The sequence below is a fragment of the Terrapene carolina genome, unplaced genomic scaffold, assembly GCF_002925995.2.
Source record: "Terrapene carolina triunguis isolate 2854851 unplaced genomic scaffold, T_m_triunguis-2.0 Scaffold68, whole genome shotgun sequence".
Taxonomy (NCBI): Eukaryota; Metazoa; Chordata; order Testudines; family Emydidae; genus Terrapene; species Terrapene triunguis.
Genome location: NW_020664419.1, coordinates 40,702,476 through 40,719,571, shown reverse-complemented (window position 1 = coordinate 40,719,571; position 17,096 = coordinate 40,702,476). Strand labels below are relative to the sequence as shown.

At 40.2% G+C, this 17,096-nt stretch overlaps 1 protein-coding gene across 1 annotated transcript in view; it reads left to right on the top strand.

The window, feature by feature from the left end:
• CFTR (CF transmembrane conductance regulator) overlaps nt 1-17,096 on the top strand; it is a 136,085-nt gene that overhangs the window by 49,024 nt on the left and 69,965 nt on the right. The window contains exons 12-18 of the mRNA XM_026648922.1: nt 5,348-5,442; nt 9,268-9,354; nt 10,280-11,012; nt 12,621-12,749; nt 14,721-14,758; nt 15,354-15,619; nt 16,719-16,798. Of these exons, the coding sequence (XP_026504707.1) occupies nt 5,348-5,442; nt 9,268-9,354; nt 10,280-11,012; nt 12,621-12,749; nt 14,721-14,758; nt 15,354-15,619; nt 16,719-16,798 (1,428 nt within the window). The remainder of the gene's footprint in view (nt 1-5,347; nt 5,443-9,267; nt 9,355-10,279; nt 11,013-12,620; nt 12,750-14,720; nt 14,759-15,353; nt 15,620-16,718; nt 16,799-17,096) is intronic.

Here is a 17,096-nt window from a genome sequence, read left to right as displayed (position 1 = left end):
TCCCACCTCCCCCAGACTCTTACTTCAAAGTCTGTGCGAGCACAGCAGTCCCGTCCCCAACCTCTCATACCACTAATTCCCACAGCAAGTTTACCTGGCTCTTGCCTCAGCCCTCCATGGCTCCCCAGTAGTCTCCCCTCTTGTCTATCTGGTTTTCTGAAGCAGTTCCTTTCAGTAGTCGTGCCACTGTCAGTACACTGGACACAGCACCCAGGCACTTCCACAGTCCCTCCCCTCCCCCTCATTGTTGCTGCCCTCTTTTATAAGGGCAGCTAAGTAATTCCATCTCTTTCCTCAGATACAGGGGCTGAGCTAATCAGGCAGCCAGGCCAGCTCCAGGCCTCTGACCCCAGAGGAATGTTATCCCTTACTCCTTCAGAGGATAGATCCTGCTGAGTTGTGCTGAGCAGTCCTTGGCCACAGTGGAGGATCTGGCCTATTGTGTATATTCTCTGCCTAATAAGAAGTGTCATTATAGTTTCAAATCCACTGCAAGCCCAGCTGCTTAGAGATGGGCTTCAGTTGCTCAGTTCCAACTGAGATCCAAAAGTTAAGGGGTATTAAATCTAGGAGTTTGTTTGGGCCACATCTCTATTTATGTGAGATATGAAAGGTTTATGTTCTTGCTGGAAATATAGAAGTCATCATGTGAGTGAGCAAACAGGCGAGGGAGTGTATTTTGCTTGTAACTAAAGAGGAAAATGATTAAATTGAGTGGAATGGTGTTCCAGCTCCTTCTTGAAATCCTTTGCTTCTGTTTCAGCTCAAATATACTTACAGATTCCCTAGGGCATTTCACACAGTGGGGCCTGCACTATGATCTTTGTAGTTGTTGGGAATGCTCTTGAGGCTTGCTGTGCAGAAAACAGATGGCAGAGAGAGAGAGAGAGAGGAAGACCATTTCCAAGAGGAAGGAGGGGGAAGAAGAGAAGGAGAATTGGGTGGGGGCAGGGGAGAGGGAAGGCAGAGTGTGGAGAAGAGAACACAATGGAAATTGGGGAGAGTGGATAGAGAAGTGAGAGTATGGGGTATTAGTGATAATAAAGCGAGAGCAAGGGCAAGAGCGAAGAGAAAGTGAAGAGCTCTGGGGGTGGGGGTGTAGAGAAGGGGAGAGTGAAAGGAGCAGAGAAGAAGGAAGTCAAGAGTATTAGAGAGAGAAGAAGGAAGTGAGGGTGAACTACAAAGAGCAGACAGTGTGGATGGCTGAGATCTCTGCTCTGTTCTATCATTTGCAGGGTTGTTTTATTTTAGGGGGTCCGAAAGTTGGCAACCCAAAGTGCAGACCATTCTCCTCTCCTCCCTTAATCACCCACAGATGTAACTGAAGTCACTGGGAACTGTAGGGGCTCTGTACTTCTGAATGATCAGGCTGCAGGTTTATCAATTTGGACATCCAAAAATGAATGTATCCAGTAGAAGTGGATGCTCCATAATTATTATACATTTATATGTTGTTCAGCATCAACAGGTTAAATTCATCCCTGATTTGACTCCACTTTCTTCAGTAAAGTTACACCCAAGGATGAATATGGCCCAATACTATATGTTTTTTGCAGTGGCTAATGCATGTTCCAAACAATTAATGTGTGTCACATTTATTTTGATTTTTTGGTTTGTATTTGCCATTGGTAGCTACCTCTAAATGGAAAAGTTGAGTAACTAGGATCGATTTAGACAAAACATGAAATATTCTGCTGACTCCTTTGGAGTCAAATTAATAAAACACTTGTTATCTGTGACACTCCCAGAGTAGAGCCTCCTGTCTACTCTGTGCTATAATCTCCTGTGCTGAATTGAAGGGAAGATTTCTTTGACAGTGTAACACAATAGGTGTCTCTGTCAGAAAATCTCTAATGGCACAAAATATTTTGGCAATGGCACAAAATGGTACCATATTATATTTTATGCACAAACAGGATGAAATCCTGACACCATTTAAGTCAATGGTAGTTTTGCCATTAACTTCAGTGGGTATGTCTACACTGCACACTGAGCTTGGGCTTTGATTCAGATTTGAGCCCAAGCCTGCCTTCTGTCCCTACACAAATCCGTCTGACTTGCATCAGCAAGCACTCTGGACTCTGGTCCTAGGATATGCTGGTGGGGTGGGTCAGAGCCCAAGTCCCCCTGGGACTCCGGTCCAAGCACTGTCATTTTGCAGCGTGCACACAGCTCAAGATGCACACCTGAGTTAGAAGGTCTGCGTAGTGACGATTGGATGTGTTAGCACAGCTGTGAGACCCAAGTTTAGCAATTGTAAGCCCGTGTTTACAATGCAGTGTGGACATAGGCGCCGACTGCATGGGTGCTCCGGGGCTGGAGCACCCACGGGGAAAAATTAGTGGGTGCTCTGCACCCACCGGCAGCCAAGCTCACCCCGCCTCTTCCCCACTTCCTCCCTTGAGTGTGCCATGTTCCTGCTCCTCTCCCTCCCTCCCAGCACTTCTGCCCACTACCAAACAGCTGTTTGGCGGCGTTCCGGGATGGGGGGGGAGGAGCGGGGACACAGCGCGTTCAAGGGAGGAGGCGGGGAAGAGGTGGGATGGGGACTTGGGGAAGGGGGTGGAATGGGGGCGGGGTGGAGGCAGAGCAGGGGTGGGAAGAGGCAGGGCGGGGGTGGGGACTTGAGGGAAGGCTCATGGTTCTTGGACAGTGAGGCTAAAAATAGCAGTGTGGATGTTGAGGCTTGGGCTGAATCTCAGGCTCTAACACCCCTCTGTCCCCCCAGCACAGCCCAGGTTTCAGCGCAAGCCTGGACATCTACACTGCAATTTTTAACCTCGCTGCCTGAGCCCATGACCCCAAGTCAGATGATCCAGTGTAGATGTATCTTGAGTCCACAAGCCTGGGTCTCACGGACCCAGGTTTACAATGCAGTGGGGCCAGACTTTCACCCATAGTGTGTAATGGAAGTTCCAATAGATGCCACAGTTCTCTGGCTGGTCTCTACTGGAAGAACAGTAGCACTAGGAACCAGTAACTGTATTTTCAAATGGAACCAGTAGGAACTGGGGGGGAATAATCAGCTCAAATATCTAGATATATAAATACACAAATATCTAATGGCATAGTGGAGAGACATAAAGGTTTTATCTGTAAGAGCAAGGGATGGATGCAGTATTCATGCACAGCCAGTGAAGCCCTGATTGAGCTATGCAGGTCATCCCAAATGAGTGCCTATAAAACCTGTATATCATGGCACCCTAAATACCTCATACATTACAGATATACTATTTTTGACAAGTTTGGAAATGTTTTTAAAAGATGTTGGTGCTATTTTTCACATCTCTCTGCCTGTAAACTCAAGCATCCATATTGTTTGCAGGAGTTTGACAGGTCTCCATGAGGGAGGGAAATAATAATACCTCTCTCTTGTATAGTGCTTTTCATCAGCAGATCTCAGAGTGCTTCATAGGAAGTGGTCAGTATCACTATCCCCATTTTACAGATGGGGGAAGGAGGCACAGGGAGGTGAAGTGACTTGCCCAAGGTCACCCAACAGGGCAACAGTAGAGCTAGGGATAGAATCCAGGTCTCCTGAGTCCCAGTCCCGTGCTCTATCCACTAGGCTGCACTGCCTCAACTTCAGAACATTCTATTACCCAAAATAGCTTCTTCCATATATAAGTATCTTGATTTTTAAGGTCAGATATTTCCAAATCTTCCATGGTGGGAAGAGAAGGCTATTATTGAATTGAAAAACAGGGAGTCTCCCCTTTCCTGAGGTACCAGGCACCCAATTTCTAGGCTGTGAGATGCAGGGCATTTAATCTGTCCCTGAACCAGGACTGAACAGTACTGTTCATTCTATCCCCGAGGCCAGTGTTAATTTGCAAGGGAGGAAGAAGGAAATACTTTGCTGGCTTGTTATTTTATTTATTTATTTTCATGCCTGTTGGAGATGTCTCAGCGGTTTGGAATGTTAGAAATTGTTCAGAGTAGAATGATGAATGGTCACAATCACAGGTAAGGTGATCAAAGGCACATTGTAAAGGGAGAGCTGAAACTCCTGGCACAAAATTAATATCTAGAGGTGGGCTTAAGCCAGAACACTGGATCTAAACAGCCCTGAAATCTGGGGTTTTTGAAATCCAGGTCTGAATTTTGGGGAGTAACCCAGTCTCTCTTAACAAGGGATAGTTTTTGGGTTGCAAGTGTATGAACTGGAGATAGATTTTCCCTAGTTGATCCCATTGCTGAAGTAAGAAGTCACATGCTGGTTGATTTAATCAGTCAATATAATAAATATTCAGGCTGGTACCACAATAAGACTTAATCTTTCACCTTCTCCTCCCCCTCATTGTCCTCATAAGGAAAAGGTCAAGCCAACTTTCTGAATGAAGAAAAACTTTAAAACAACAACAACAACCACAACCACCACCCTAGTCCCACTCATTCAGAATGCAATACTCATCAGCTTTCATGTTTCAGAAATAATAATGGCATAAAACAGAAAGAAAATGCTGCACAAAGGTTTCAGTTTTGTACTAAAGAAAAAGCAAAGTCTCCTGGGTCCAGATTCTCCCATGTGTTCCACTCAAGATTCTGGCCATAGGTGGCCAGTGGAGAATTCCCCTTGCAGAGGAGAACTTTCCAGTGGTGTAAAGCTAATGGAGGTGGCATCAACTACTGATGGGTGCAGGGTTCTCCCCAGTGTTAGGCTTCTCAACTGCTCCAACTCTAGAGCCGGACAGCGTAGGATCAGGGAGACACAAATAGATCCCTAGTCCTTCCCTCACCCCTGCCAATCATGAGAGGGAATTAATCCCCTGTTTTATATTTGTTGATTTTGTGTTTTTACCACTGACCATTCATCAATTCACTTAAATAAGAGATGGCCCAAGCTGTAAAGTTTGGATCCCAAACCCATTGCAACCTCCCCAAAGACAAGGGCTTTGGGGATCTAGGGTATTGGAACCACTGTGGGTATGGACTTCCCTGAATTTTGTGGTGTTCAGATCCAAAGTTTCGTTCATGATCTTCTCTAACTATAACTGCAAACACACATTTGTCACTCTTCTCTCAGGTAGGAAATGTACATAAGTGGTTAGAGGTTTAGAATTAGATTATGTAAAAGGTCCATTCTTTACTTCTGGGGAACTAATGTTTAAGACTAATATTTGTTCATAAGACTTGATAAGCTTTTGGTGAGCCCTGAGGTAAATAAATGTTTACACTTTAATTACTCATTTCTGAATAAGGAAACAATGAAATAAGCAAACAAATTTGTGTGATCTTACAGTTATCTCCATCTAAACTCTCTATATGCATTTGCTTTTGGTTAATTTGCAACTTGTGTCATTTGGATATGGAAAATACACATCTAATTTTTAAAATCTTTTAACAGGAGATTTCAAAGTTTCCTGAGAAAGACTATACAGTATTAGGGGAAGGCGGAATCACCCTGAGTGGAGGTCAACGGGCAAGAATCTCACTAGCTAGGTGAATATTTTATCATCTGAATGGCTGACATGTCACATTTGGGAAACATAGTATGAACAGTTTAATGAAATGTGGACCTAATTCTGCCATATAGATATATGTGCATGACTCCAGTGGGAGCTGCATTTTAACATCAGAGATCAGATTTTTGTCCTGTGAAAATACAGGCATTTAAGATACATCTATATGTTCATTAATTTAGTTCAGAAATACCCAGAAGTTCAGCAAAAGATAAAAGTTTCCATAGTTAACTGAAACTGTCAGTTTAAAGTTCACAGCATGAAATGTTGATTGTCTGAGCACCAGAGAAATGCTTGTCATGTGCAAATAGAAATACGAAATATTTCAGCAACTGTCACCAGAGGGTTGCAAAGAGCTTTACACATTAAATAATTGAGAATCATAATGCTCTCAGAGGTTGTCAGATATTGTCTCCATTTTCCAAACAGGGAAACTGAGGCACTGAATGATTAAAGCCCACATTGTCAAAACAATGGTGACTGATTTTAGATGCCTGGGTTGGGTGAATTTTATGACAGGCCCAAGGCCTAATGTTCAGAGCTGCTGAGCACCCAAAAGTCTAGTTAAAGTTAATGAGAGCTGTGGGTGGCCAGAACTTCTGATTAAACAGGCCCTACGTTTCTCAGTTTGGCCATTCAAAATTAGTGGATATTTTCAAAAGTTCTATAGCAGCAGACTAATGGACACAGGCAAGCTGATCACACAGCAGTAGACTCAAATTCAGTCATATGAGTTAAGTCATAAGTTTACTTTAATCATTCTTTAAATCAATTAAGTTATTTCATCAGGAAGGAAACAAATCAAACAAACAGTTGAAGGCCAGCTGCTAAAAATGCATGAGCATTACAAAATAAATAACCAGGGAGTTGGACTGTTCTAGTGGCATGATACCACCACATGGCTATATCATCTGGGATTGATGATAAAAGCTCCCACTCCCAAGCAGACCGGGGTGTGTCAGAAGAGGTGTATTTGCTTTCTAGGAGAGGATGTACATGGTCTATTCAGTAATATGATAGCTGATTTAGAACGTAAAATTAGCATTTTCTCCAAAGCAGTTCTTCATTAACCTTCTAGCTTCAGGCTAGGTACTGTACTGTAAAAGGCTCTCAGAAGGGAGAGGGAGACAGATTAAAAACAGTCAGACTTACACAGTTATTTAGAATCAATGTAATAAAAGCCATGTCACTGAAACCTAACAGAGCAAAACAGCACAATATAATACTCAAAAGGTAGCAAACAGTTAGAGAAGAGCCTGAGTCAGAGATGTTCAGCTCCAGATCTGGATCTAGACCCACATTTCTCCAAAATGGTTCGATCTGAGGTTTTGGTCTGAAACCACCTGGCATGTAAGAGTTCAGTAATATTTTAGGAAAATCTGCTAGACAGTTTTCCACAAACCTGTGATTTTGTACTGAATTGTGGCTGGCTTTTGCATGTGTGCATAGAGGGACAGCCACAATTGCATTCTCAGCACTCAGAGCGCAAGGCCTGATCCCTGGAAGTGGCTCTGCGATGCAAACCACTTCAAAGGAGACAAAGCAAAGACCTTACCTCCTCTCCACACAAGCCAGCAGAGCGATCCCTCATAAGGTGTTGCACAGTGGCTGTGCTTCCTAGGACTTCAGTGTCTCTCATGCTGTCCCTAGGGCTGTGTTCTAAACATTCATTCAATCAAGAGACAACCCTCCCAATAAAATTGTTGAGGAAGAATTTGGTTTTTAAAGATACCTATGGTTTGCTTATTTCCCCCCTTATTTAAGACGGACATCTATTAAATAACAATTAAGGATTAAGCTCAAAGAAATAACATATTTGGTATAAAAGAATTAAACCACCCAAACTAGTCAATGCACCCTTGGGGGAAGCTGCAAAGGAATAACCAGGGGATGGGGGTACAAGGTGGGTGAGGTAATATATTTTATTGGACCAACTAATTACCTCACCCACCTTGTCTCTCTAATATCCTGGAACCAACATGGCTACAACAACACTGCATACAGGGGAAGGAGAAGCAGACTGAATTCTCAATTATTCTCCAGAATCTGAGCTTTTCTTAAAAGAAGCCTCTAGCTGGTGTAGATGTGAAGAAAAACACCTTCAAAATATGAAGCAGTGTAACCAAATGCAGTGATGTCTGTCTGGGTTTGCAGAGCCTGAAACAATAGTTTTGACATGTGAACTGCCCCATTCATTTCAATGGGTGCCAGTGATGATTGGTTAACAATCAGGTAACAATGTTGAAATTTAAAGTATACCAATGCTCAAAACACACAAGGCAGAAGTAAGATCATATTATGAAGACATAGACCAGCATTTCTCAAATACTGGGCACGCTCCAGTGCGGGTGAGGTGAAAGATACATATATTAAGACGTGGAGGCCTGTAGAACACTTGGCAGAGTTGCAAGTAGGCAGAGGGCGTGGTTAATTCAACTTTCCTGAAGGGGGCATGCCTCATCTTTCGAAAGTTTGGGGAATGCTGAACTAAAGTATAAACCATTCAGATTTCCATAAAAACTATCAGACTGATTAAATACCTTCCCAAACTCTGTGTACAGCCATGTTTATAAACTTCCAAAGGAACTCTGGTCAATTCCTGGAATGTCATATGATTGACTTTATCAATCTACTGTTGTGTGATCAGCTTGCCAATAGGCATTAGTCTTCAGCTGTATAATTATATTTTTAAAATAAAAAAAGTCACAAAGACAGTATAGGCAACATCCAATATATAGCGCTGAGCTGAACTCTACCATTAACGTAGGAAGTAAGTTATAAACTTGCCAACCGTTGAAAATGTCAAGAACAATATGATTACTGTGCAGTCACTACATCAAAATGTACAATAAGTGAATTCAATCATAATAGAAGGTCTTTCAGTAAAATTACCTATACTATTGGCAGAATATACTATTAATGTTTTTAGTGGCTATATGTTTTTCATATTATGTTTGTTCAATATAACTGTTTAGAAACAAATGTTAAAAGATTTTTAAGTACTTTAAATGGAAGTAAAATCCAATTTTCAGGGTTTTCTTAATTATTTCTTTGTACTAATTTATAGTGTCATGTTTTACAATCACACAATAAGACAAAGGGCCTGCTCCTGCTCCCATTGACGTCAATGGCAAAACTCTTGTTCACTTTAGTGGGGGCAGGGTTGGGCCCCAGTGTCCAGCTCAGGATCATTACAGTCTAAGATTCTGACCCTGCAAATACTTAGGCACTGGTGAACATCAAGCATGTGAGTAGTCCTACTGATGTTAAGTTGCTGTTTGCAGGATTGGGACCTAAGATTCTCATACAGGACCTTGCAGTCCATTTACTATAAAGCACTTTACAAGACTGAGCCCTATGGTCCCATAATTCTGTAAGCCTTCTACAGAGAAAGAGCTTGATATCAGTGGACTTTGGAACAGGTCCATAATTCTTGTTAAACTGAGCAAGCATCCTACACGCACAGCGCTTGCAGGAGTAGGCCTTAAACAGGTCTTTAAAAGACCCAAAGTAAAAGACACAGTAAAGGTAGTTGTGCAGTTTCTTTGGATTACATGAAATTCCATGAAAAATTACTTTACTATGCAAACTACCCTGCTACAAGGAAAGGCTTTATTAAAAGGTGAATTATAAACCTATTTAATTCTGAACACTGATTCCCTGTAAATAAGCAGTCTAGATTCTTATGTCTATTAGTTACAGCTCTTATGAGATTCAATTTTAAAAGCATGCATTATAAATTAAACTTAAATTGAACTGGTAGATAGTAATGAAAGCTAATTTCATTTCCATTTCCTCTGTTTAGAGCAGTGTACAAAGATGCTGATTTGTATCTCCTGGATTCTCCTTTTGGCTATTTAGATATTTTAACAGAAAAAGAAATATTTGAAAGGTACTGTATTTTTTCCAAGGTTTGTTTCTGGGTGTTCTGTCAAGCAGCACAATGCAAAGCACAAATCCAAGAAAGAAAACACTCCCTCATCTATTTGTCACAGAATTTATATGAATATGCCCAAAATATAGAAGTGGTCAAAATGATACATAGTTTTTAGGAATCATTTTGGATACTGAATCCAAAGCCATGTGACAATATATCATCTTTTGTCTAGCAGGCATCGTATACTCATTAAACCTGCCCATACAATAATTGGACATATTGTAACTCCTATAGCTTATTCATCCCCAGATACAGTTATATATTCTCTCTCTCTCTCTCTCTCTCTCTCAAATTACACATACAATATAATAGTGAGTGTGTGCACAAATGACAAGTGCTTGTGGCATATTATCTTTAATAGTTTAAAATAGTTTAAATAGTTATCAACTGTTTCATGGGTGTTGATGTTCATAGAAAATAGTATTTTGTCCTTTTTTGTGTAAACCCCAACAAGCTGGTCACACAAAAGGACCCACTGACCAGCTGGAAAGGCGAGATTGACAGCAGACTGGGCAAGCACATATGTACCTAAAGGACACCCCCATAGGTCGATTATACAATAATTCCCTGCTCTCCATGAAGTTTCCCAGTTACATCTGTGTGGTGTATGAAAGTTTTGCATGGCTGCAAGTGGGGAATTTACAAGCAGCTCAGCTGTGCCACCATTACATTGAGCCTAACTAGAGGCCAGCGTCCATTCTTCTGCTCACCCCCCTGGTACTCCAGATGAACACTAATTGTGTGTTCCACCCACTTCTCTGCCCTATAAAAGCAAATGGAATAAGAGTGGAAGTGATGAAAGTAATATGAAAGCATGGAGAGGAAATATTGAATAATTGCCCTGGTTTTAAAATGCATATAATTCTTTTGTTTTTTTTAGCTGTGTTTGCAAGTTGATGGCAAATAAAACTAGAATCCTGGTGACTTCAAAACTGGAACATTTAAGGACAGCAGACAAAATATTAATTTTACATGAAGGGACCAGCTATTTCTATGGAACATTTTCTGAACTTCAGGCTCAGCGGCCTGACTTCAGCTCAAAGCTGATGGGATTTGATTCTTTTGATCAGTTCAGTCCAGAGAGAAGAAACTCAATTCTGAATGAAGCTCTCCGACGGTTTTCCATTGATGGAGATGGAGTGGGTTCCCGAAATGAATCCAAGAAGCAATCTTTTAAACAAACTACTGATTTCAATGAAAAAAGAAAGAACTCCATCATTATTAATCCACTTAATGCTAGCAGAAAGTTTTCGATAATACAGAAAGCCCCAGCACAGGCCAATGGGATAGAAGAAGGTTATAGTGAGCCACCAGAAAGAAGGTTGTCTCTGGTGCCCGATTCTGAACAGGGTGAGGCCATTCTGCCTCGGAGCAATTTACTAACCACAGGGCCCATGTTCCATGGACAGAGGAGGCAGTCTGTGCTGAACTTGATGACCCGTACCTCAATTAACCAGGGACAAAGCTTTTACAAAAAGGGGAGTACATCGGTACGTAAAATGTCGATGGTCCCCCAGTCTAACCTGTCTCCCGAGAGAGACATCTATGCTAGGCGCTTGTCTAAAGACAGCGTCTTGGACATAAGTGATGAGATTAATGAAGAAGATTTGAAGGTATGTGCTGATTTGTATTGCCCTTCTTTTTAGATGGAATACTTTGCTGATAGCATTGAGCACTACAGTCCTTCTATGTTTTCTACCTTTCTTGTAATGAATTATGTGGTACTGCTCTGTAGAGTGTCCTTTATTTTTCTATCTCAAATACCAGTTTGAAATTTAGTTAAAGAATTTATATATAATCTGAAAGAATGACTTTAGGAGGACTCTTTTGTTGCAGTATCACTGCATCAGACCCTCAAGAATAGCTCCTGTCTACTTTTCAGATTTTATAACAAGTCATGTACAACTTTTGAAAACCATCTATTCCCTTACAGTTACCGACTTGTAAGAGTAATTATGTGGAAATCAAATTTGAAATCAAATTGGAAACTAAAGTTTGTGTGGTTTTTAAACTAAGAATCAAGAATAGACATTTGAAACATTAACTCATGGAATAAATTAAACCAATTGGAATAGTTACACACATTGAATGTAGCTATTCAATATTGCAGCTGATCAGGCTACAAGTTGATAGTATTTGATTTATAAAAAAACTGAACAAATTTCACATGGTGATGCAGACACTGGAGAGAAGATTATGCTGGATTAGTTATAGTATAATTGAGTTTCTGGTAATAACGTCGTAGTTAAAACACAGATGAGATTTGCACTTAAAACAGGTCTAAAATATCTCTATTTCACTTTTTAATGAATGAATTTCATTTCCAAGTTTGGCAAAGTTGCTCTTTGGAGGACAACTGATGTTTTCTAGGTCACTTTCTGAATGAAAATTTTGTACATTTATTATTATTATTGTTACCATAGTGCCTAGGAGCCCTACTCATGGATACAGCTATGTGCTGTATACAATGAAGAAATGCTTAAAGCTCGTTATTATTTAAAAATTAGCATTTCTCACCTTTTCTTTTGCCTGAGTGATCTTAGTAGAACAGAGATTCCTCAAAGTTTCTGTATTGTTGAATTTCTTTGAAACCTCATGTGTAGGTAATGTTTGAAGAAATTAAGACATAATCAAGCTATGTTTTTAGCAATGGTGTGTTGATCTGAGGATTGTTATTATCAGGCTGTGTCAACAGCTCAAGTGATTTTTAAGTGGTGTCTTTATGCAAGAGGTAACTCAACAATTATCTTGCACTATGTGAATAACTGATTTTTGGTTTGGTGACCAAACTAAAAAAAAAAAAAAATTAAATTGTTTCAGGTCAAACAAAATGTTTTGTTTCTTTTGATTTTTTTTTACCTTTAAAAAAAAATCAATATGGATAGAACATTCTAAATGGATTTCAAATGGGAAAGTCAAAATGAAAAATTTAGAATTTTCTTTATTTTTTCTTCTTCTTTTTCAGCTGAAACAATTCCGCAAATTCTGTATGAATTTGTGAAATGTTTTGGTTAACCTGAATATTCATTTTTCAGTAAAAGGTTTCACCTGAAAAATGTCACTCCTACCTACAATTACCATCCCTCCTCTCCAGTCAAACTGAATGCTGCATTTCTGTCACTTAAAATGAATCAGTGCAGGAGGGATTGTAGTCACATATCAATAGTTCTTATGGGTAGAGGTGGTCATTCTAACCATGTTCTTATTGATTATCTTGGCAGGAATGTTTTATTGATGATGCAGAAAGCATGAGTGCTGTTACTACCTGGAATACATATTACAGATACATTACCACCCACAAAAGCTTGACTTTTGTGCTAATTTTGTGTGTAGTAATCTTTTTAATTGAGGTAAGACTATTCTGCTTGTAAAATCATGTTATGTTTGTTCAGATTGAGCATTTTTTTTGTTTCAAATATAAAAGTATTTAGTGTCAACATTTTTGCATATGCATTTTTGTTGGCTGCTGGCTTAATTGCTGATGAGTGGTGTTGGGATATTACTTTTGTTTATCAAAGACAATGAGTTAGTGCAAGGCTGTACAAGAGTCCATAATCCCAATTCACACAAGGAATTTGGAACTCAAGTCCAACTCAAGTCCAACACACCCGAGATCCTCCAACCCCTGCTCAGCTGCAGCCCACACCGCTTCCCACAGCTCCCATTGACCGGGAACGGCGAACCATGGCCACTGGAAGCTGCAGGCGGCTGTGCCTGTGGACAGTCAACGTAAACAAATTGTCTTGCGGCCTGCCAGCGGATTACCCTGATGGGCTGCGTGCAGCCCGCAGGCCGCAGGTTGCCCACCACTGCTATAGATGCTGCCTTAAACCTAGTAGAATGAGCTATTCTAGATCTAGAGGTACCAGATTCATGACCCAGCCAGGGCATTATTACAAGGAAAATGTACAAGAACTTACCTTGTGGCCAAGTGTTGTATGTGTGCACATTTGCAAGAAGCTCATGGTCCTTAATTCCCAACTACAGTATCTTGAGGCCAGAGTTGGTGAACTGGTAGAGCATGCAGAGGAAGAAGTGGATACTCACAGAAACAGCATGTAAGGATTCTGTAAAGCAGGCCCACCTCAGAATTGGCTCTCTGCATCCCTCAGATGAGAACGCTGGTTATGTACTGGGAGGCACCCAAGGTGGAGACGGGCTGTGAGACATAGGAGGACAGGGGGAGATTTTGATTACTAGGTTACTGTGACAGCTCTTCAGTAATTTATCTAGCTGGTGCAAAGATGGCAGATCTCATGAGACATCTAAAACAAATTTCTAATAAGTATTGGGGTGCAATCTGTGGTAAGGCATATCTTGATAGCAGTGATGTGGGGAGATATAAGAGAGATGACCTAGGATCTACATTTAAATTACTAGAAATAAGGTTTAAGTATAAGATCTATCCAGTAGTTTTTTCTGAAATGCTTCCAGTATCATCAGATTAACTCAACAGAAGGCTCTGCTGGGTCTCAGTGGATAGATAAGAATTTGGTATAAAGAGGAAGCTTTATATTTATTAGACACTGAGGGATGTTGTGGGGCCAGGAGAGCCTATACAGAAGGGTTGAGTTCCATTTTAAACAAAGTGGAACTTGATTGCTGGCACAGCAAATTAACAGTGTGTTGAAGCGTTATTTAAAACTAGCAGCTGAAGGATAGGAGACGTGCTGAGGAACACTCAGATCAGTCAAAGAGATTGGTCAGAGAGAATGACAATACTACAGTAACTCTGGTAGCAAAGGACTGGACAGAAATTACAGCTGAACTGAACTGGAGGAAGAGGGACAGATTGAGTTCAAGGGGTATATTCCTGAAAAGTAACAGTGTCAGACAAAGGAGTTAAATAAAATTAGTGATGTGTTGAATTCTTTACTGTCACTTTAAGTCTTGACACATATTTCATATCTACTGGGAAGCAGTCTCATCGTTTCAGTTGTTAACAAAATGTAATAATATTTAAAACAAAAGAAACTTCCAAACATACAGTAAGTGTCCCTTGTCACCAAGAATGCATTTTAGCAAATCGCTGTTAATCCTACAATGCCAACAAATTTAAAAGGTGCTTTGGTACTTGAATGCTTATAAAGTGTATGTATAAATGTAGTTCTCCTTGGGAGGTGCACTGAAGGGTTCCCTGTGGAAGGAGGAAGAGAAGTGGCAAGGTGTTTGCTTCAAGGAAGTTTGAATTTCATCCATTTATAATGTTCTCTGTACAAATAATGGTGCAATAAACAATTACCATAGTTATGGAAAGAAGGAAAGGGAGTAAAAGAACATAATGTAACAGAAAAAAATAATTGTATGTTCACTGATTGCAGGTGGCTGCTTCTTTATTTGGGTTGTGGTTTCTCAAAGAGTAAGTATTGACTGCATTTTATTATGGGCTTGGGGATTCTCTTTCTGCTGCTGCTTTTTGTAAAAAAAAAAGCCTCTTGATATCTGTTCATGAAGATCCTTAAGGCTAGTCAAAAACATATAAGAACGGCCATACTGGGTCAGACCAAAGGTCCATCTAGCACATTATCCTGTCTTCCAATAGTGGCCAATGCGAGGTGCCCCAGAGGGAATGAACAGAACAGGTAATCATCAAGTGATCCATCCCCTGTCGCTTATTACCAGCCTCTAGCAAACAGAGGCTAGGGACACCACTCCTGCCCATCCTGGCTAATAGCCATTGATGAACCTATCCTCCATGAATTTATCTAGTTTTTTTTGAACACTGTTATAGTCTTGGCCTTCACAACATCCTCTGGCAAAGAGTTCCACAGGTTGAGTATGGAGTGACAAATTAGTTGTGTTTTGTACATGCAGGTTGATGTTCAAGAAAGAAAAATCACCCATATGGATTTAGGACAAATGGAGCTTGTAGATACTACTCGTGTAATAGTGATAGTAAAAGGAACTAAGATGCTTTTGAACTTACTGTATTTTTTTTTAATTGCATTTCATAGAAGTGCTGCAAATGCGGCAAATATAACACAGCCAAAAAATGCCAGCTCTGATGTGTCCAACAGCGCTACAGTGATTGTCACCGGCACTAGCGACTACTATGTCTTTTATATTTACGTGGGAGTGGCAGATACCCTGCTTGCCTTGGGACTCTTCAGAGGTTTACCCCTGGTGCATACTCTTATAACAGTTTCCAAAAGTCTTCATCAGAAGATGCTGCACGCAGTTCTTCAGGCACCTATGTCAGTCGTCAACTCTTTGAAAGCAGGTAGTCAAGATAGAAACTGACTGACAATGATTTATGCCTTTGATTTTAATTAAAGAGTGCTTCATTCTGTTTAAAGGGCACCATTGTTTTCTCTACCACCTCAGTTCAATTTTAAATGTTGCTACATCAAAAGTAATGTATGAATCTTGTAGAAAATCTTGACTGCATTTTAAGTACCACACATTTTAGATGTCTGCTTTGGTTTTGAAATATCTCCTTCAGGTTTTATAACAGTGTAAAAAAGACATAAAAACAGACAAGAGCGGAGTTCACTTTGGATAAAACTGTAGTATAAGATACACAGTCAGCTCTACAGTAAGTCACTGAAGGTCAGATTCAGATACCCTTACTCACACTAAGTAATGCCTTACTCAAGGTAGTCCCACTGAAGTAGATGGAATAAGGTGCTACTCAGCATGAGTAAGGGTATCAAAATCTGTCCCTAAAGTTGCTGGAGATTTTGTTACATAACTAATGCAGTAAGTGCCACTGTCATCTGTGTATGAAATTCCTGTCCTATCCTCATTTACTAGACTATACTTAAGAGTAGATAGCAGGAGACACTAGTAAATAGAAATGCACCAAAATGAGTCTCCATTTCATATAAGTCCTTCTTATTACTAATTCTCTTCTTACTTTCTGATATCATTATGCACATTAAGTCTGCTTGGAAGTCAGGAAGCTGATATTTTGAAATCAAATACCATGCTAATGCACAGACTATCCATATCTATTGCAAAATCTATTGCATGAGTGGTACAGCCTGTCTGCCTTTGTCTCTCTTCCCCCATCCCATCTAAGCATGCATCTTCTATTGCACTGACCTATTCTGCATTTTCCTGGGACTTCACTAACTAAAATAAAAGCTGTAGGGCTAAATTCAGTCCTAGTGTAAGCAGATGTAACTCCATTAACAAAAATGGAATAGCACTTAGACCAAGGCTGAGTTTAGCGCAAAAACTTTAAAAACATCATCTCAGTTAACATGTTCCATATGCAGAAAAGCTATTGCGTTAGTTAAAGCTGACATCTGTAGAACGTATTCATGTAACAACGAGCCCTTTACCTGTTGCTTTATTTCTGTTCTTTCTATCTGTAGGTGGAATACTTAACAGATTCTCTAAAGATACAGCCATACTGGATGACCTACTGCCACTTACAATATTTGACTTCATTCAGGTTTGTAAAATCAGAGTTCTAGATATATTTGTTTATTTAGTCTTCCCCTGCAGTCACACAGCATGGATAACATATCATATTAAATAAAAAGAACTAAGCAAAAAATTAGAATTCAACATACATTTAGCTTCTTAGATTTTTTCCACCTTCTATTTAGCTGTAGGCCATGATCTTAGCAGGATTCAGGAAACAATTGGACATTTAGATGGATAAATATCTCCAGAGTTATGGTAGTAAATATTTTTTTTAAAAAGTTTTGGAAAGGATATAAATTCCTCATGCTTCAGGGCACAAGCCA